The sequence below is a fragment of the Artemia franciscana genome, chromosome 20 (assembly GCF_032884065.1).
Source record: "Artemia franciscana chromosome 20, ASM3288406v1, whole genome shotgun sequence".
Taxonomy (NCBI): Eukaryota; Metazoa; Arthropoda; class Branchiopoda; order Anostraca; family Artemiidae; genus Artemia; species Artemia franciscana.
The window spans coordinates 31829309-31849857 of record NC_088882.1 but is presented as its reverse complement, the minus strand read 5'-3'; the positions used below and the strand labels follow the sequence as shown (position 1 = coordinate 31849857).

The window sequence follows — 20549 nt, the reverse complement described above, 5'->3', positions numbered from 1 at the left end:
AAACACTTTCATAAAATATATACAAAAAAAAAAAAATCTCAAAGCTCACATAACCGATGACAGCTGTTTTGGCACCTATTACACAACAACAATTTTAAATACAAATAATTTTAATTTCAAACTATAAATACGTAGAACATTGTTAAGAGCTGAGCCCTTCAAGGAGGGACAACCGGGGTATACTGCCCCGGATCTCGTGGATGAGGAGAATGCCCTCGTTGATCAAATTTTTCACTTTTTTTCCGCATTTTTGATTATATTTGAGTCAAGAGGTGGTGCTGTACTTAATTTTTCCCTAGGCACCATCAACACCAGAAACAACTCTGGTTAAAACGGTGTATTTGGCTTAAGTATGTAATCTTTAGAGGTAGGGGAAGTTTTACTTTACCCTGATTTAACCATTTATATTGTCAATTTGGTTGGCTCAATCAGTGTTAATTTTTAGGTTTTAGGCAAAGCATAAAAATGTTTACGTGGACTTACGCGAAGTTATAAGTTTTTTAAGAGTGGAAGGGGGGCTGTAAAAATGGCAACAGTTAAGTATTTAAGAGAAGTTTCTAAGGTATTGAGTTATATGATGACATGAGCTTTAAAGCCCTCTCGTCAGTAACAAGTAGTTTAATACCCTGATCTTCCCCTCAAGTCATGCCTCAAAGGTCACTAAACCAATAAATGCAGTGTTGACACGTATTACGTAGCGGTAATTTTATACCTTTTAAGCGTTAACTACAGAGAATATTTTCAAAAAGTATCTATAGCTTCGGAGCGGTCAATAAGGGAAGTTGAAATGACCTTCCAATTTATCGAACTGATTCGTTAATTACTGCTTTAAAATAATTAGAGGAACAGCAGGTCATAAAATATTTAACTGGATTTAGGCACGGATATAGTAGCGTCAATACGCGAAAATGTAGGGTGGGGTTGCAAAGACTTTTTTTTCTTTAAAAAAAAGAAAAAAGAAAAACATTGAGCAAGCATACGTTACAAGGTATACTTCAAAATATGGGAGTTTCATACCTCCCTCCTACCTTCTCAAAGTAGGAAGTTCGGGGACGATTGGGATTAAAATTCTTTTAAAAATAAAAAAAATTAGGTGTTGAACACTATGGAACACGTCCTAAAAAGATGAAATTTGTTGTGACTAAGGTATGCTCCCCCTGCCTGCATGCCAGTCACTGCTTACATAATTAGACATAATTCACATAATAGATAGTGACATAAGTGACATAAGTCATGTCACTATATTTCAGACAAAGTTAGAATGCACCAGAATATAAAATAAGATACAAAAGAATGTACCTTTGTTAGTGTACTACTAAGAGTTATAGTTGTATATTAAGTTATATAATGCTGAGTTTTCCTTTTTTTGCTTTTAGGTCTCAAATACTTCTTTTGCATCATTAACAATAAAATTTAAATTAAAGACAAGGGTAGACCATCCCTTTGTATCCCCCTTTCTGGTGCCTTTGTGAATAAGTACCACTTCTTAAGTACTACTGTCTACCCCAAGTTATAAATGGTCATTACTTAATTAAAAACATTTTTAAAGTTAAAATTATTTAAAAATTCAATTAGTTTTTAAATTAATTCAAATTAAATAAAAATTATTATAATTGAAACCATGTTGTCAAAAGAAGGATCTGCAAGGCAATATAGATCAAAGGTAGGAATGGATGATTGAACTTCCATTGCCCTCATGATCCTCCCATTGAGAACAGCTTACTAAGAGTGTAAGATATGACTGTTTGTTATAACGATGGTGATGTGTGAATAAATGATTATGTATTTGGGTCGTTTATGAATTAATAGTCGCTACTGGATATCCGTTGCGTTTCGTTGATTCAACTAATCACCTTATTTATAGTGGCGTCAATTTTCAGAAATTAGGGGCGAGGCAAAAATCTATTTTTCTGATCTTGGGGAGGTTTTTTTTTTTTTTGCAAATGCCCCCAATCGACGCGACTGCTGATTTAAATGCTTAAGTTTTTTTGCAAGTTGCAAACCAAATTACCAAAGTGTATTTAATAAGTCACTCATTTAGTCAATTAGTCATAGGGTATATGTATTTAATAATTCACTCATTTATTTATTTTATCGATTATTCGTCATTCTTGTTCTTTTGTTTCATATTTTTTCTAAATACATTCTTTTATTTTATTGCAGTCTTGTAACTGTTCTCATAAGGGCTCATTTTTAGACTCAAAGTATTCTCTCTGCTGCTATTTTTTTAAATTTATTTCATGTTTAATTATGCGGCTTTGATAGTGAAAGTAGTTTTGTATTTCTAAAGTCTCCATGGAATTCTAAAAATTGTCAAAATCTCTAAATTCACTTTTCTTCATTTCCTATGAAGTACTTAATTCCTGACTTATTCAATAGGGAATAATTTGAATTTTAATATCCAATGCTTTTAAGAGGAAGATCTTTTGTTTTCATTTTCATTTAATGAACTTTTAATTAAATGTTTGGTCGTTTGATAAACAAAAACATTTATTCTTCTGTCACAGTATTTATTTTTGGGGTTTTCTTAACCTATCGTTAAATATTGATTGCTTAAAGACATTTTTTAAAATGCAACATTTCATCAGTGACATTATTTTAGGGGAATATATTGGCACCAAGCCAACTCTCTCCCTCGCTTGAAGTTTGAAAATATTTAGAATATGCACCAAAAAGTAAAGACGTGCACCAGGGTTTTTATCGGGGGGAAGAGGGTATGTTGTTACTTTTTACAAGTCGGGCAAAACTTGGGAAGGGGGGAGGGGTCCAAACCCGTTACCCCCCTGGATATGGCCTTGGGTACAAGGAAAAATCTTTAGTGTGAAGTGTGAATCCTTGGCGTGAAGTATGAAGTGCGAAAATCGGTTGCAAGATTTACCACAAACTAAAAAGAAGAAATTACAAATATATAAACAAAAGTATTTTCTTCTCCAGACACACTAGAAGATATGATTTTTTTCCTAGTACCTAAAAAAATTTAAGTTTTAGAAGTGCAAGAATGAAAAGTTGGGAAAAAGTCATGGTATATATATATACCATGATATATATATATATATACATATATCATGATATATATATATATATATATATATATATATATATATATATATATATATATATATATATATATATATATATATATATATATATATATCATTGATTTGCATATTTGTTATATATTTACAATATAACTTAAAACTTATTTATAGCATAATAATGCAATATCTCAGTTTACTGTAATAGTTTCATTTTTAAACCTCTCAATTATATATATGTGTACCCTTTAATAACCACAACTTTTCGTTGGTAATAGAATACTTTCACTGGGAATGGCATTAAAATGAGTTTTTATGTAAACAAGATTGGTGTCTGAAACTTTGGTTTTATTATTTTTTTCACCCCTCATTAAACTCAATAAAAAGTTTGAGGATTTCCGATTCATTAAAACCCTTTCCTGCCTCCCTACAAAATTATGATACCCAGATGTTTGGCGAGATATATTATGCGAGGTGATTTGGTGACGTCACCTTTGAGTAATAACCTTATAGTGGGATGAAAAGTTTTACATTAGGACTAACGCTTAGCGACGAAAATAGCGACGATAAATAGCTTTTTTTTCAACTGAAGAAAAGGGCAATAAAAGGACAAATAATCAAGGATTGTAAATCAAGTTACTAATGGCCCCAGTTTAGGGGAAAGGGGCATTTGCCCCTAGATTAAAAAAACTTTTTGAGTTCTTTTTTTTGCAAAATATGTTTTTTCGCCTTCCCTCTTCTCTAGATTTTGGAATATAAATTTACTCCCCTCCCGCACTCTTTCACGAATTCGAGCCCATTTCCGTCCTGAAGCAACTAGTGAAGGGTATTTATCTACGTTTTCTCAATTTTGAAACAAAAGGATTGTGGTCAGCACTCCTTGCGTATTATATAATGTATTGTTGGTACCTTAGCTTCATAAGGAAATAGAACATTTACTTGCGTTGCGGCTAAAAAGTTTTTCGTTCTTTTTACTGGCTTAAAATTTCATATAAAAAAAGTACAATCAGGTTTGTTTTCTTTTCATTGGCTCAAAGTTTGGCTCATGATCGGCATTCCTTATGTATCAAATAACACATTGTTGGCAGCTTAGTTTAATGGAGAGTTTATTTTTAAAAGTATTGTGACAAAAATTGTGTTTTGTTCTTTTTGATGCCTTAAAATCAAACAGTTCGTGGCAAAAAACTGTAAGTAAGGAGTGATGTGGCTCAATAGTGACTTAAACTCTAAGAAACCAAGTCTTGATAACAATATATACATAAAAAGAATCGAATTTTGATACTTATCTAAAATGTATAAGATTCCTCAAGTTTATTGTTACCTATCATAAGCTACGAGCCTGAAAATTTTTGACAAAAACAAATTTTGTGACAAAGTTTTGTGAAAAAATTGTGTTTGTTCTTTTTGATGCCTTAAAATCAAACAGTTTGCGGCAACAAACTGTAAGTAAGGAGTGATGTGGCTCAATAGTGACTTAAACTCTAAGAAACCAAGTCTTGATAACAATATATACATAAAAAGAATCGAATTTTGATACTTATCTAAAATGTATAAGATTCCTCAAGTTTATTGTTACCTATCATAAGCTACGAGCCTGAAAATTTTTGACAAAAAAATGTTTGTGACAAATTTTTGTGACAAAAATTGTGTTTTGTTCTTTTTGATGCCTTAAAATCAAACAGTTCGTGGCAACAAACTGTAAGTAAGGAGTGATGTGGCTCAATAGTAACTAAAACTCTAAGAAACCAAGTCTTGATAACAATATATACATAAAAAGAATCGAATTTTGATACTTATCTAAAATGTATAAAATTCCTCAAGTTTATTGTTACCTATCATAAGCTACGAGCCTGAAAATTTTTGACAAAAAAAATTTTGTGACAAAGTTTTGTGAAAAAATTGTGTTTTGTTCTTTTTGATGCCTTAAAATCAAACAGTTTGCGGCAACAAACTGTAAGTAAGGAGTGATGTGGCTCAATAGTGACTTAAACTCTAAGAAACCAAGTCTTGATAACAATATATACATAAAAAGAATCGAATTTTGATACTTATCTAAAATGTATAAGATTCCTCAAGTTTATTGTTACCTATCATAAGCTACGAGCCTGAAAATTTTTGACAAAAACAAATTTTGTGACAAAGTTTTGTGAAAAAATTGTGTTTGTTCTTTTTGATGCCTTAAAATCAAACAGTTTGCGGCAACAAACTGTAAGTAAGGAGTGATGTGGCTCAATAGTGACTTAAACTCTAAGAAACCAAGTCTTGATAACAATATATACATAAAAAGAATCGAATTTTGATACTTATCTAAAATGTATAAGATTCCTCAAGTTTATTGTTACCTATCATAAGCTACGAGCCTGAAAATTTTTGACAAAAAAATGTTTGTGACAAATTTTTGTGACAAAAATTGTGTTTTGTTCTTTTTGATGCCTTAAAATCAAACAGTTCGTGGCAACAAACTGTAAGTAAGGAGTGATGTGGCTCAATAGTAACTAAAACTCTAAGAAACCAAGTCTTGATAACAATATATACATAAAAAGAATCGAATTTTGATACTTATCTAAAATGTATAAAATTCCTCAAGTTTATTGTTACCTATCATAAGCTACGAGCCTGAAAATTTTTGACAAAAAAAATTTTGTGACAAAGTTTTGTGAAAAAATTGTGTTTTGTTCTTTTTGATGCCTTAAAATCAAACAGTTTGCGGCAACAAACTGTAAGTAAGGAGTGATGTGGCTCAATAGTGACTTAAACTCTAAGAAACCAAGTCTTGATAACAATATATACATAAAAAGAATCGAATTTTGATACTTATCTAAAATGTATAAGATTCCTCAAGTTTATTGTTGCCTATCATAAGCTACGAGCCTGAAAATTTTTGACAAAAAAATTTTTGTGACAAAAATTGTGTTTTGTTCTTTTTGATGCCTTAAAATCAAACAGTTCGTGGCAACAAACTGTAAGTAAGGAGTGATGTGGCTCAATAGTGACTTAAACTCTAAGAAACCAAGTCTTGATAACAATATATACATCAAAAGAATTGAATTTTGATATTTATCTAAAATGTATAAAATTCATTAAGTTTATTGTTGCCTATCGTAAGCTACGAGCCTGAAAATGTTTGACAAAAAAATTTTTGTGACAAATTTTTGTGACAAAAATTGTGTTTTGTTCTTTTTGATGCATTAAAATCAAACAGTTCGTGGCAACAAACTGTAAGTAGCCTAGGGAGCGATGCAGGTCAAAAGTGACTGAAATTCTAAGAAACCAATTCTTGATAACAATAGGCATATATACTTCAAAAGAATCTAATTTTGATTCTTATCTAAAATGTATAAAATTCATCAAGTTTATTGTTGCCCATCAAAAGCTACGAGCCTGAGAAAATTTTTACGATTTTCAAAAAAGGCAGAAATACTCCCCAAAAATCAAGTTTTCTTAATGAAAGTCACACCATCAGATTAAAAAAGAGAAAGAATACGGCATCGGACTTTACAGTCCCTACCGGCGGTGCTGATCTACGTTTCTTGGCCCTTCAGCTAGAAAATGCATCTTTACCATCTGATAAAGCATATCAGAGAACCCTGCTTTAGACGTTTCACGCTCCTATATACAAAAATGTGCAATTTTGCATTTTTTGCCAGAAGAAAGATCCCGAATGCTTGTCTGTTCGTTTGTTTTTCCGAGGGGTGAGTGCATCAAACCAGTGATCCTTGAGGTTTAGGAGAGGGCTCATTTGATCGAAAATAAGAAGTTCTAGTGCTGTTTTGAAGTGACCAAAGATATTTGAGGGCAGCTGTCCCCCCTCGACCCCTTCTCCCTAATGTTACTCGATCAAGATCGTGAGATAAAAAGTCAAACTCTAGCATAAAGATTCAGGTATTGAGGAACCCCTCATATAGCTAATAATTTTTATTCGTTTTAATGCTGCTCCTTACTTTCAATGGAAAAACTTGTTTTTTATTTAACTTTATACAATAGAGCAACCACTGAAAAGGGTTACTGAACATCGCTTTTAAACTGGTTCTGGTTTAACGGGTTTTAAACTTCATACATGATATGTCATACTCTATACATCATGCATCACACGTCATTCTATGACACATTATGTATGACGCACTTTGTTGACGCCTTAGCTTCACAAATAGTTCGCTTTTTAAATGTTGTGACTAAAAATCTCTTTTGTTCTTTTTATTGCCTTAAAATCTCATGCAAAAAAGCCAATCATGTTTTGTCTTCTTTTTATTGGCTAAAAATATTATGCAAAAGAGCCAGTCGGGTTTTGTCTTCTTTTTATTGGCTAAAAATTTCCTGCAAAAGAGCCAGCTGGGTTTTAACTTCTTTTTATTGACTCAAAATTTAACATCAGCAGATAAAAAGAGCCTGGGCTATTTGGCTTTCTTTTCTGAGCTGTGCTCTTAAACTGAACAAGGACTATGATTAGCATTCATTATGTACGATTACATTTATGGGTAAGATCTTTGAGGTAACCAATAAATTGGTAGCCAAGTGGCCTAAGTGCCCATCAAGGCTGTCACTGGGAATTTAGGAATTCCAAGATTTGTTTGCAAAAAAAAAGCCAGAATTTTGGAAAGATATAAAATTATAATATATATATATATATATATATATATATATATATATATATATATATATATATATATATATATATATATATATATATATATATATATATATATATATATATATATATATATATATATATATATATATATATATATATATATATATATATATATATATATATATATATATATATATATATATATATATATATATATATATATATATATATATATATATATATATAGATATATCTATATATATAAAAATAAGTTGTCTGTGGATCTGTGGATCAGGTGAAATAAAAAAGCTAAAAAACTAAAAAAACTAAAAAAAGGCAAAAACTACAAAAAAAACTAAAAACTAATAAAAAAAATAAAAAAGCTAAAAAACTAAAAAAACTAAAAAAACTAAAAAAAGGTAAAAAACTAAAAAAACTAAAAAAAACTAAAAAAAAGGAAAAAACTGAAAAATAAGCTAAAATAAAGGTAAAAACCAATAAAAAACTAAAAAAAAAACTGAAAAAACTAAAAAAAGGCAAAAACTAAAAAAAACTAAAAACTAATAAAAAAAAATAAAAAAGCTAAAAAACTAAAAAAACTAAAAAAACTAAAAAAAGGTAAAAAACTAAAAAAACTAAAAACTAAAAAAAAACTAAAAAAAGGAAAAAACTGAAAAATAAGCTAAAATAAAGGTAAAAACCAATAAAAAACTAAAAAGAAAAAAAGGAAAAAACTAAAAAAAATTTTCATCTAAAAAACTAAAAAAAACTAAAAAAGGTAAAAACTAAAAGAACTAAAAAAGAAAAAAATAAATGACGACACTCAAAGAGAAAGCGACCAGGACAAAAGGAATGTTCGATTAGCAATCAACAAAGCACCGGGACACAGGGAGTATAAATGACGACCAGGACATAAGTAAAAAAAAAAAACTAACAAAACTAAAAAGAAGGTAAAAACTACAAAAAAAACTAAAAAGAAAAAAAAACTAAAAACTAATAAAAAAACTAAAAAATCTAAAAATCTAAATAAACTAAAAAAGAAAAAAAAAGGAAAAAAATAAAGGAGAAAAACAAAACTAAAAAACGAATGTATATACAGACCGGGACACCGGGATACAAATGACGACCGGGACACAGGGAATATAAATGACGACCGGGACACAGGGACACAACTACAACGGGGACACCGGGGGGCACAGGGGGATATAAATGACGACCGGGACACCGGGACAGGGAATGGTCGATTAGCAATCACCATCAACAAAGCTCAAGGGCAATCATTAGAATCATGAGGTATAGATCTGAATACAGATTGTTTTCCCATGGACCATTATATGTTGCATGTTCAAGAGTCGGTAAACCTGACAATCTATTTATATGCAAAGACAATGGGACAGCAAAGAATGTTGTATATTCGCAAGTTTTACGTAGTTAAAACCACATATATATATATATATATATATATATATATATATAAATATATATATATATATATATATATATATATATATATATATATATATATATATAAATATATATATATATATATATATATATATATATATATATATATATATATATATATATATATATATATATATATATATATATATATATATATATATATATATATATATATATATATATATATATATATATATATATATATATATCTATATTCACAGGTGGGACATAGGGACACAACTACAATGGCGCGTAACTAATATGGCGCGTAACGACTTACGCGCGCGGGGGGGCTTTGGGGGGCGCGAAGCGCCCCCACCAACTAGGTGTTGGGGTGGCGCGAAGCGCCACCCCAACAGCTAGTATATATATATATATATATATATGTTGTACATATATATATATATATATATATATATATGCTGTTGGGGTGGCGCGAAGCGCCACCCCAACAGCTAGTATATATATATATATATATATATATATATTTAATTAAATAATCATCCATATAATTGTATTTACTTGATTAATTAAATTAATTAATTAGCTTAAGATAAGTATATTCAATAAAAGTAATATATTTAATATCCTTTTTTTTGACAATATGCTCGACGTTCGACGTTCCAATCTCAGGATATAAATTTTAATACTTTCGGAAAAATCTATAGGACTGGCAATTCTACAGCAACCTTTTTTTATTTTTTTATTTTTATTTTTTATCTGTTTATAAGTTATTTTTGTACTTTGACGAAGGTTCAACCAAAATTTTAGCTTTGTATTCCACACTGTCCCATATTCTTTTATTACTTTTGTTTATTTTATTCTTTAACTGACCTTATATCAAATGACAAGCTTTACAAAAACCGTGGTTCAATCCCGCTTTCTCAGGCTACAATGAAAAAAGGCTAATGCTACTATTCCATGTTTTAGGGATGTAGGATAACACATTGTCAAAGATTCTGCCTTTTGCCAGTCATTTGGGGGTAAACGAAAACCAGGTCGTTCCAAGTTGGGTGGGTTGGGGTAATTTGAACGAGATTGGAACTTCATGGGTAAAAAGTGTAGCTTTGAATAGATTCGGTTGGAGGAGGAGTGTGTGCACCTCTGCTGACCTGAAGCAGATTGGTGCTAAAGGGAATTGTCTGTAGTATTTATATTCTTTATACTTTTAACTTTTATTTTATATTTTGTATTGAATTTTGTGCTTTATGTTTTTTGTATTATTTTTTTATTCGTTATTTTTCCTTTTTTCTTTTATTCTCTATTTTTACTTTTGCATTCTTAATTCTTTTCATGTTGATCTGGTTTGGAGTGCCTTAATTTTATTGTATTTTTCTGGTTTTCCGGCTTTTTTGTCCCATTAGAAGCTATACCATTTATCTCTCTTTTCTGAAACTGGCTCGAGTTGCTTCCAACTTGTTAAAAAGAAATATTACATCTTTATCTTCTTTTTACGAGTTTCAGTTGAGACAGAGATTGAAGGAGCGGAGAAGGGGATGCAATTTAGCCATGAAGTTTTAATTGATAGTTCTTTTTCTTCTAAAAAACCGTAAACAACCATAATTTCGCATTAATGGTGTTCTATATATTCTTTGACGTTCTTTTGCCGACATTGTTTGAACCCTTTCGATTGTTTTAACAACTTTTTAGAAAAAACGGTGTTTCAAAAAAAAGTTTCAGGGAAGCAAGAATTAGCTTGTTTTGTGAACATCTTTCAGTTGTAATATACCGTTTGGATTAAATTATTTATTTTTTATCACATAAAATGTTACCAATACTTGAGAACAAAGAAGAAAATCTTTTGCCGATTTTGCCGAAACTCTTCTTTTGCCGACATTGTTTGAACCCTTTCGAATGTTTTAACCACTTTTTAGAAAAAAACTGTGTTTCAAAAATAAGTTTCAGGTAAGCAAGAATTAGCTTGTTTCGTGAACATCTTTCAGTTGTAATATGCTGTTTGGATTAAATTATTTATTTTTTATCACATAAAATGTAACCATTTCTTTAGAACAAAAAAGAAAAATTGCCGCTGTTATGCCTAAAAGTCGTGTCTGACATTTTCACACGTCTGAGGTAATTGCCAAAAACTGTTTTCTAAGCTATTTTCAATGGGGGATCAACAGGACACTGTAGAAAATGAAGATCAAAGTGAGACTTAATAAGCATGTGAATGCAGCTCAGTAGACAATTTTCGGTAATTATTTTGGAATTGCAATTCTCGGTAATTATTTTGGAATTTTGTAAATATCAAATAAGACCTTGAGGGGTAATAGTGACCCAGCATTATTGCCCAAAACTATTTGCTAAGGTGTTTTCAAAGTGAGGACCAGCAAGATAATGTAGACCAGACGGAACGAAGTGAGACTGAATATGCATTGGAATGCGGCTCAGCAAACAATTTTCGGGAATTATTTTAGAATTTTGAAAATGTCAAATAGGACCTTTAGAGATAACAGTGACGCGAGATAATTACCAAAAACTATTTGCTAAGCTGTTCTCAAAGGATGGATCAGCAAGCTAGTGTAGACCAAGAGGATCGAAGTGAAACTGAATGTGCATTTGATTGTAGTTCAAAGAACACTTTTTGGCACTTATTTTTTGAAATTTGGAAATGTCAAATCCAGCTTTTAGGGGTTACAGCGACGCCAAATAACTACTAAAAACTATTTGTTAATATGTTCCCAAAGGGAGGATCAAAAAGATAAGGTAGACCAGGAGGATCGAAGTGAAATTGAAAATACATTTAATTGCATCTCAACGAACAGGTTTTGGCAATTATTTTAGAATTTTGAATATGTTAGATATAGTCCTTAGGGGTAACAGCCAGACAATGAGCAGGATAGCAGGATGAGCAGGATAATGTAGACCAAATGGATCGAAGTGAGACTGAATATGCATTTGAATGCAGCTGAGCAGACAATTTTTGCTAATATTTTAGAATTTTGGAAATGTCAGATATAGCCTTTAGGGGTACCAGTGACAAGAGATTACTGCCAAAAACTATTTACGAAACTGTTCACAAAGAGAGGATCAGCAAGATAATGTAGACCATGAGGATCAAAGCGGGATCATTTCGAAAAACTACTTGTTAAGCTTTTCTTAAAGAAAGAATTGACGTACCAAATGTAATTGAAACTTACATTTACCTTCTGGTCCTCCCCTTGAGCTTTACGAAAACTTTTTGGGATGATCTTAAAAGTAAAAAAATTCTAGATAAGACCATTAGGCCTGACAGTTATTTTTGATTCGCAGGGATGCTCATAATACTTTCTTTGGTAGGGAATTTTTAAGTTATTCATGACCTACTGTTTCAGTTTCCCAATCATTTAAATGATTTTATTATTCAAGACAAAAGAAAATGAATAATCTCCAAATTGTGAGATTTAATCAAACTTTAAGGTATTTGAGAAGACAAGCCATTTTTTCCTTTGCTTTTATTGCGAGTACCAGCAAATCAATTTGTAAATACATTCAATTTCAATACAAAATTCAACATTCAATTTCAATTTCAATACATTCAAATCAATTTCATTACAAAATCAGTTAGAGTAATATTGTTTTATTAAGAACGCTGGTAAGGAGAAAAAATAAATGACATTAAAACATTCGAGAAGAATTTTAATATTACAAAACATTTTCTTGCTATCAACGGTATTTTATTAGATGGATTTTTTTAAGCTATTTAGTTATTTTAATTCTTTTTAGTTACTAAATGTATTTTTTTAATGAATTTGACAAAATATTCAGTGCCACAGGCTATTCCTAAAGCCAAAATTTAGACTCCTCTTCAGTTAAATCTGTTTTTCAATATTAATACTTTTGTGACAATAAAATTAACCTTTGAAAATCAATAAATATGCTATTGTTAATTATAAGAATAATTAACAATATTGACTGCAATAAAAAATAGTTTTTAACTCAGCACGATGTTTCTTTTTTCTTCTTAAGCCCCAACTTAAATTCTGTAAGTGTGTACTGTCTGAATACTATCTACTGTAACCGTTTACTTACTGTTACTGCCCCCAAGGTGGATCTAGAGCAAATCTTTGGGGGGGGAACTATGTGACAAGGGCGACAGTAATTGACCAAATTGACAAATTTATTTAAAGAGTGAAAATCAGAAAAAAAGTACAGAATGAGGATGCCAGAAAAATCTTCGGGAAGGAGAGTCCTCCGGACCCTCCTGGATCCGCCAGTGTACTGTCTTATTAAGAATGGAGGGGAAGAAAAAGCATAGACGACATTAAACCGTTTCAGAGAAAAAATGTCACAAACGGCTTAAACTTACTTTAATAGACATGGACTATTAAACATAGGACTATTTTAAGTCCTATGTATTTTAAGTATTTTAAAGTATCTATAGTATTTTAAGGACTATTTTATGGACATGGACTAAACATAGGTTTTTATAGCCACCGAGGATGTACAATCATTTCATTTAGAACTTATCATAAAAATTTGCTAAATGCGACATTAGAATGTCATTTTTACTGTCTTTTTTCGATTACGATTTTTTGTCGATTATAAGGGTTTATGTAAAGCTACCCGATGTTATTTAGTTTGGGGGGTGTGGAGGTAGTTGTTTAGTTTAAATTGGTTAGTTGCGGGTCTCTCTCTGCTCTTTGCTGATATGTTATCAATCTGTTAGAAATATTCAGCAAATTTTATCATTAATCTCCATTAGACGCACTCAATAATTTTAAAATATATTATTGAGAAATATCTTCAGAGAGAAGATGATTTATTAGACCCTGGATGTCCGTACCAGTCACAATAGCTATTAACCGTCCACCCCTAAGAGGGAAAGGACGTTCATAGTATCCGTCTACTGGTGTCCGTACTACTAGTCTGTCCGTCTAAACAGTGTCTTTACGGGATAGAGAAAGAAACAGAATATAGTCGTTAGATTTTCCTACTTATGAATAGTTTTCTATGCTTGTTATATATATTAATATATATTATAATATATAATATATATTATAATATATATTTTATTATTAATATATATCATATATTGTATATATCTATATATATAAAAATAAGTTGTCTGTCTGTCTGTGGATCTGTGGATCTGTGGATCAGGTGACGTCATGTTTCGGCTGACGTCATGAAATTAGTTGCCGTCATTTTTGCTTTGAAGGTGACGTCATTCAAGTTATATAAGACATATGTTCGCGTAGAAATCTATTAATGTTTAAGTTTACAATGACTGATGAAGATGCTCAAAGAGTCTATGCCAAAAAACTTGCTGCTGATAGAGAAAGTCAGAAAAGAAAGCGTGCCGAGGAACTACCAGAGCAACGCGAAAGCAGACTTGCTGCTAAAAGAGAAAGTGAAAAAAGAAGGCGTGCCGAGGAATCAAAAGACCAGCAGGGAAACAGGCTTGAGGCTTATAGAGAAAGAAAGAACAGAAAGCATCCCGAGGAACTACCAGAGCAACGCAGAAGCAGACTTGCTGCTAAAAGAGAAAGTGAAAAAAGAAGGCGTGCCGAGGAATCAAAAGACCAGCAGGGAAACAGGCTTGAGGCTGATAGAGAAAGAAAGAACAGAAAGCATGCCGAGGAACTACCAGAGCAACGCAGAAGCAGACTTGCTGCTAAAAGAGAATGTGAAAAAAGAAGGCGTGCCGAGGAATTACAAGAACAGCAAGAAATCAGGCTTGCTGCTGATAGAGAAAGTAAGAAAAGAAAGCGTGCCGAGGAATCACAAGAACAGCAAGAAATCAGGCTTGCTGCTGATAGAGAGAACCTAATAGATGCCACAATCTTGACAGGGCCTTATGTGGGTGAGGCTGTTCTTATTCCTCGCATTCCCATGATTCCAACGGATCTGCTTTTTCAATTTAAAAGATTGCAATTCCCAATTCGATTAGCATTTGCAACCACCATCAACAAAGCTCAAGGGCAATCACTAGAAAAATGCGGTATAGATCTTAATACAGACTGCTTTACCAATGTACAATTGTGTGTTGCATCTTTGAGGGTCGGTAAACCTGACAATCTATTTATACGCACAGACAATGGGACAGCGAAGACTGTTGTATATTCACAAGTTTTACGTAGTTAATTTGTATTGTATCTATCTATCTATCTATCTATATAAAAACGAGTTGTGTGTATGCATGTTTGTTTGTTTGTAAAAAGAGCGTTTGCATATGACGTCATTATTAGTACATACGGCTTTGTATATGGACAGACAATGGGAAAGCCAAGAATGTTGTATATTCGCAATTTTTACGTAGTTTGAAACACATATATAAATCTATCTATATTCACAGGTGGGACACAGGGACACAACTACAATGGCGCGTAACTTATATGGCGCGTAACTAATATGGCGCGTAACGACTTACGCGCGCGGGGGGGCTTGGGGGGGGCGCGAAGCGCCCCACCAACTAGGTGTTGGGGTGGCGCGAAGCGCCACCCCAACAGCTAGTATATATATATATACTAGCTGTTGGGGTGGCGCTTCGCGCCACCCCAACACCTAGTTGGTGGGGGCGCTTCGCGCCCCCCCCAAGCCCCCCCGCGCGCGTAAGTCGTTACGCGCCATAATAGTTACGCGCCATTGTAGTTGTGTCCCTATGTCCCACCTGTGAATATAGATATATATATATATATGGTTTTAACTACGTAAAACTTGCGAATATACAACATTCTTTGCTGTCCCATTGTCTTTGCATATAAATAGATTGTCAGGTTTACCGACTCTTGAACATGCAACATATAATGGTCCATGGGAAAACAATCTGTATTCAGATCTATACCTCATGATTCTAATGATTGCCCTTGAGCTTTGTTGATGGTGATTGCTAATCGACCATTCCCTGTCCCGGTGTCCCGGTCGTCATTTACATCCCCCTGTTTCCCCCGGTGTCCCCGTTGTAGTTGTGTCCCTGTGTCCCGGTCGTCATTTATATTCCCTGTGTCCCGGGTGCCGGTCATCATTTGTATCCCGGTGTCCCGGTCTGTATATACATTCGTTTTTTAGTTTTGTTTTTCTCCTTTATTTTTTTCCTTTTTTTTTCTTTTTTAGCTTATTTAGATTTTTAGATTTTTTAGTTTTTTTTATTTTTTTTCTCCTTTATTTTTTTCCTTTTTTTTCTTTTTTAGCTTATTTAGATTTTTAGATTTTTTAGTTTTTTTTATTAGTTTTTAGTTTTTATTTCTTTTTAGTTTTTTTGTCCCGGTCGTCATTTATATCCCCCGGTTTCCCCCGGTGTCCCCGTTGTAGTTGTGTCCCTGTGTCCCGGTCGTTATTTATATTCCCTGTGTCCCGGTCGTCATTTGTATCCCGGTGTACCGGTCTGTATATACATTCGTTTTTTAGTTTTGTTTTTCTCCTTTATTTTTTTCCTTTTTTTTTCTTTTTTAGTTTATTTAGATTTTTAGATTTTTTAGTTTTTTTATTAGTTTTTAGTTTTTTTTTCTTTTTAGTTTTTTTGTAGTTTTTACCTTCTTTTTAGTTTTGTTAATTTTTTTTTTTACTTGTGTCCTGGTCGTCATTTATACTCCCTGTGTCCCGGTGCTTTGTTGATTGCTAATCGAACATTCCTTTTGTCCTGGTCGCTTTCTCTTTGAGTGTCGTCATTTATTTTTTTCTTTTTTAGTTCTTTTAGTTTTTACCTTTTTTAGTTTTTTTTTTAGTTTTTAGTTTTTTTAGTTTTTTACCTTTTTTTAGTTTTTTTAGTTTTTTTAGTTTTTTAGCTTTTTTATTTTTTTTATTAGTTTTTAGTTTTTTTGTAGTTTTTGCCTTTTTTTTAGTTTTTTTAGTTTTTTAGCTTTTTTATTAGTTTTTAGTTTTTTTTGTAGTTTTTGCCTTTTTTTAGTTTTTTTAGTTTTTTAGCTTTTTTATTTTTTTTATTAGTTTTTAGTTTTTTTTGTAGTTTTTGCCTTTTTTTAGTTTTTTCAGTTTTGACGTCACCTGATCCAGTTTTTTCAGGTGACGTCACCTGATCCACGATCCACAGATCCACAGACAACTTATTTTTATATATATAGATAGTTTTTTTTTTTTACTTATGTCCTGGTCGTCATTTATACTCCCTGTGTCCCGGTGCTTTGTTGATTGCTAATCGAACATTCCTTTTGTCCTGGTCGCTTTCTCTTTGAGTGTCGTCATTTATTAGTTTTTTCCTTTTTTTCTTTTTAGTTTTTTATTGGTTTTTACCTTTATTTTAGCTTATTTTTCAGTTTTTTCCTTTTTTTAGTTTTTTTTATTTTTTATTTTTTTTAGTTTTTTACCTTTTTTTAGTTTTTTTAGTTTTTTTAGTTTTTTAGCTTTTTTACTTTTTTTATTAGTTTTTAGTTTTTTTTTGTAGTTTTTGCCTTTTTTTAGTTTTTTCAGTTTTTTTTTTTAGTTTTTTATTGGTTTTTACCTTTATAGTTTTTTTAGTTTTTTAGCTTTTTTATTTTTTTTATTAGTTTTTAGTTTTTTTTGTAGTTTTTGCCTTTTTTTAGTTTTTTCAGTTTTGACGTCACCTGATCCAGTTTTTTCAGGTGACGTCACCTGACACATCCATCCATCCATCCACAGACAACTTATTTTTATATATATATATTAATTGCTTATTACATCATAGTAAAAAATGGTAAATGGTACAAAAATTGTTGCTAGTGCAATTACTGTCTTAACAAAAATTCAGGAAAAGAGAAAGCATAGATGGTAGTGCGGCGTTTCAGAGAATAAATGTCGATGTGTTTGACTTTGACTTTAATAGAGACAGGCTAAACGTACGTTTCCGTACGTTTCTTAAACGTACGCTACCAACGATATCTAATCCTTTTTCTTATAAATTCTAATAAATGTTTAATAAATACCACGCAAGGTAACTAAAACCACTTTTTTTCCTTTTTCATTAAATTTGTTCATCGATTATAAGGGATTTATGTGAAATTTCCAAATTACAGGTGCAAAAAGGATTTGCTATTGCAGCATTTTTTTTTTCTTTTTTTTTGAAGCGCAAAATCTGTTGCTGAAACATCGTCTTAATAAAAATTCTTAGAAAGTCAAAGCGTAGATCAAATATGGATAACTTTCAAGAGCGGGAACTAGCGCTAGTGTCCGCAAAAATCTATGAACGCAATCTTGCGTTCGGTGGCGCTTGACATTTTTTCCAGTGTAATAATAAGAAGAGTTAATTTAAGTGTAATCGAAAAAATTAGGGTAGTAATAAGTGTCCGACCTCAGTTCCTAAAAAAAAGCTATTAGGAAGTATGAAAAAACGCAAAGTGTCGCCAAACGCTAGATGGAACTGATATTTTTTGTCGACACTAGCACCCCGTTTTCACTATTACAAGTGGTTTGCTCTTTGGCAAGGAAGTGGTCATCCTTGCACTTTGGCAAGGATGACATTAAGAAGTTCAAGATGAAAATGCCAATGTTTCAAAACATTCTAGCAATCACAGGTGAAATGAAAGTCAACTTAGATTCTATCCAAATCTTATGATTTTTTGTCAGGTTAAAGAAGTTTTAAGTCAATATAGTATCAGCCAACGACTCTTCGGTGAAGCAGTACTCGGCTTAAGTCAAGGCTCGGTGTCCGACCTTCTGGCACGGCCAAAACCATGGCATATGCTGACGCAGAAAGGACGGGAGCCATTTATCAGGATGAAGCTCTTCTTGGATGATGATACTGCAATTCACCGTTTGGTGGCGTCACAGTACAAAGTGGCACCGGAGCGCTTGATGAGGACTGCAGGATTTACCACAGTTCCTCGTAAGTTTTTTTGTGTCTCAGACTATTTATCGTATGTTTTACTTGAACTGCTTTTATTTAGCACAGAACTACAAAACAGAACACAGAAATAGTTTATAATGAAAACGGTTAAATATAACACTTTAATACAGAAGTGTAGATGGATTCTCCCCCCCCCCCAATTCACCCCAAAAATTGGTCTTTAAAAATCGTAAATAAAAAACTGTTGGATTAGAAACGCTGATCAAGAGAAAAATGTAAGCAAGCCGGCTCGAAATGAGAACGTGCTAGCAAAACCGTATGCAGGTGGGTAGGGGCTTTGAACGCCCCCAAATTTATTATTGACTCGTAAAAATGTAGCACAAATGCATATAAATAAATCTTTTATGCGTTTTAAAGTTTTTTGTAACCCCATATACCCCCCTCCCTCCCTTGAATCGAAAAATTTTTGTATATGGCCCTGGTTGCCAGAATTGTGGTATCACTGGTACTGAAAGAGCCAAACAAGGGCAAACAAAATGACAACTTGTTCAACCCGTGGCCAACTACCTTTTAGATGGGGTGTGAACTGAAAACGTAGGCTTAGTATTCAAGTTTTATCTGATAAATAAAAATGTTAGCGGAACTTGTAGTGCATTGATTTATCGTAACTTATATTTCAGTGACAAATCAACCTCATTTGAGTTTAACTTGAAATTTTCTGGAAGTTTTGTACCGGCTGAGAACGGAATATTCTCTGTTTAGTTGGGGGGTTGTGGAGGTAGTTTTTTTTAGTTTAAATTGGTTGGTTAGGGGTATATCTTTGCTCTCTGCTGATACTAAAAGGCTGGTTATGAGAAAAAATATAATAACTAAGCTCAAAATTAGAACATACCAGCTATACCGTATCCCGTTAGGGGTTTGGACACCCCTAGAATGTTTGTCCGAATCGTAAAAATGCAAAAAATCCAAAAATGCACATTAACAAATATTGATGCGTTTTTAAAGTTTGTTGTACCCTCCACCCACCTAAAAAACACATACACCCTCAAAAATGCTTTTTTAATTTTTTTTTACCCCGCGTCCATCCCCCCCCTTTAAAATTTTTGATACAGCCCTGCGTGCTGGAATAGTGTCGTTTAACACTGGCACTAAAGGACCCAAACACAGTTACTCAAAATTATAACTGGAGCAGCGTGTTACAAAATCCCTGTTGGATGTGGCGTGGCCCGAAAATGGAGGCTTAGTATTCAAGCTCTATCCGATAATTAAATTAATCTAAAAAAATTAATAATAAATAAATTATTAAATAAATAAAAATAAATAAAAAAAATAAAATAAAATAAAAATAAATAAAAATAAATTAATCGATAAATAAATCTAGCAGAACTTAAAGCTCAATAATTTATCATAACTTAGATTTCAATGACAATTCAACCTAATTTAGTTTAACCTGAAATTTCCTGAAAGTTTTGTACCGGCTGAAAATGGAATACCTTCTTTTTAGTTGGGGGTCGTAGAGGTTGTTAGGTTAGTTGAAATTGGTTTGTTGTGAGCATTTCTCTGCTGATATTGTTATCAATCTGGTGGAAATATTCAGCACATTTTGTTTCAGTGTTCAATTTCTGTAAGTGATACGAAGATTTTAAAGTGACACAAAAGTGCAGCGAAATTTTTAGGCTGTCTTTATCCCAAATTAAACTGACTCAATAATTTTAAAACATATTATTCAGAAATATCTTAAGGGAGAAGATGATTTATTTGTCCGTGAATGTCCTTACAAGTT

General features: G+C 32.1%; 1 protein-coding gene across 3 annotated transcripts in view; it reads left to right on the top strand.

Moving 5' to 3' along the window:
• The window catches only part of LOC136040124 (homeobox protein cut-like), a 233528-nt gene that overhangs the window by 188619 nt on the left and 24360 nt on the right, over positions 1 to 20549 (top strand). For all 3 annotated transcript variants that reach the window (XM_065724226.1, XM_065724224.1, XM_065724225.1), the window contains exon 10: positions 18547 to 18805. In XM_065724226.1, coding sequence (XP_065580298.1) covers positions 18547 to 18805 — 259 coding nt within the window. The remainder of the gene's footprint in view (positions 1 to 18546; positions 18806 to 20549) is intronic.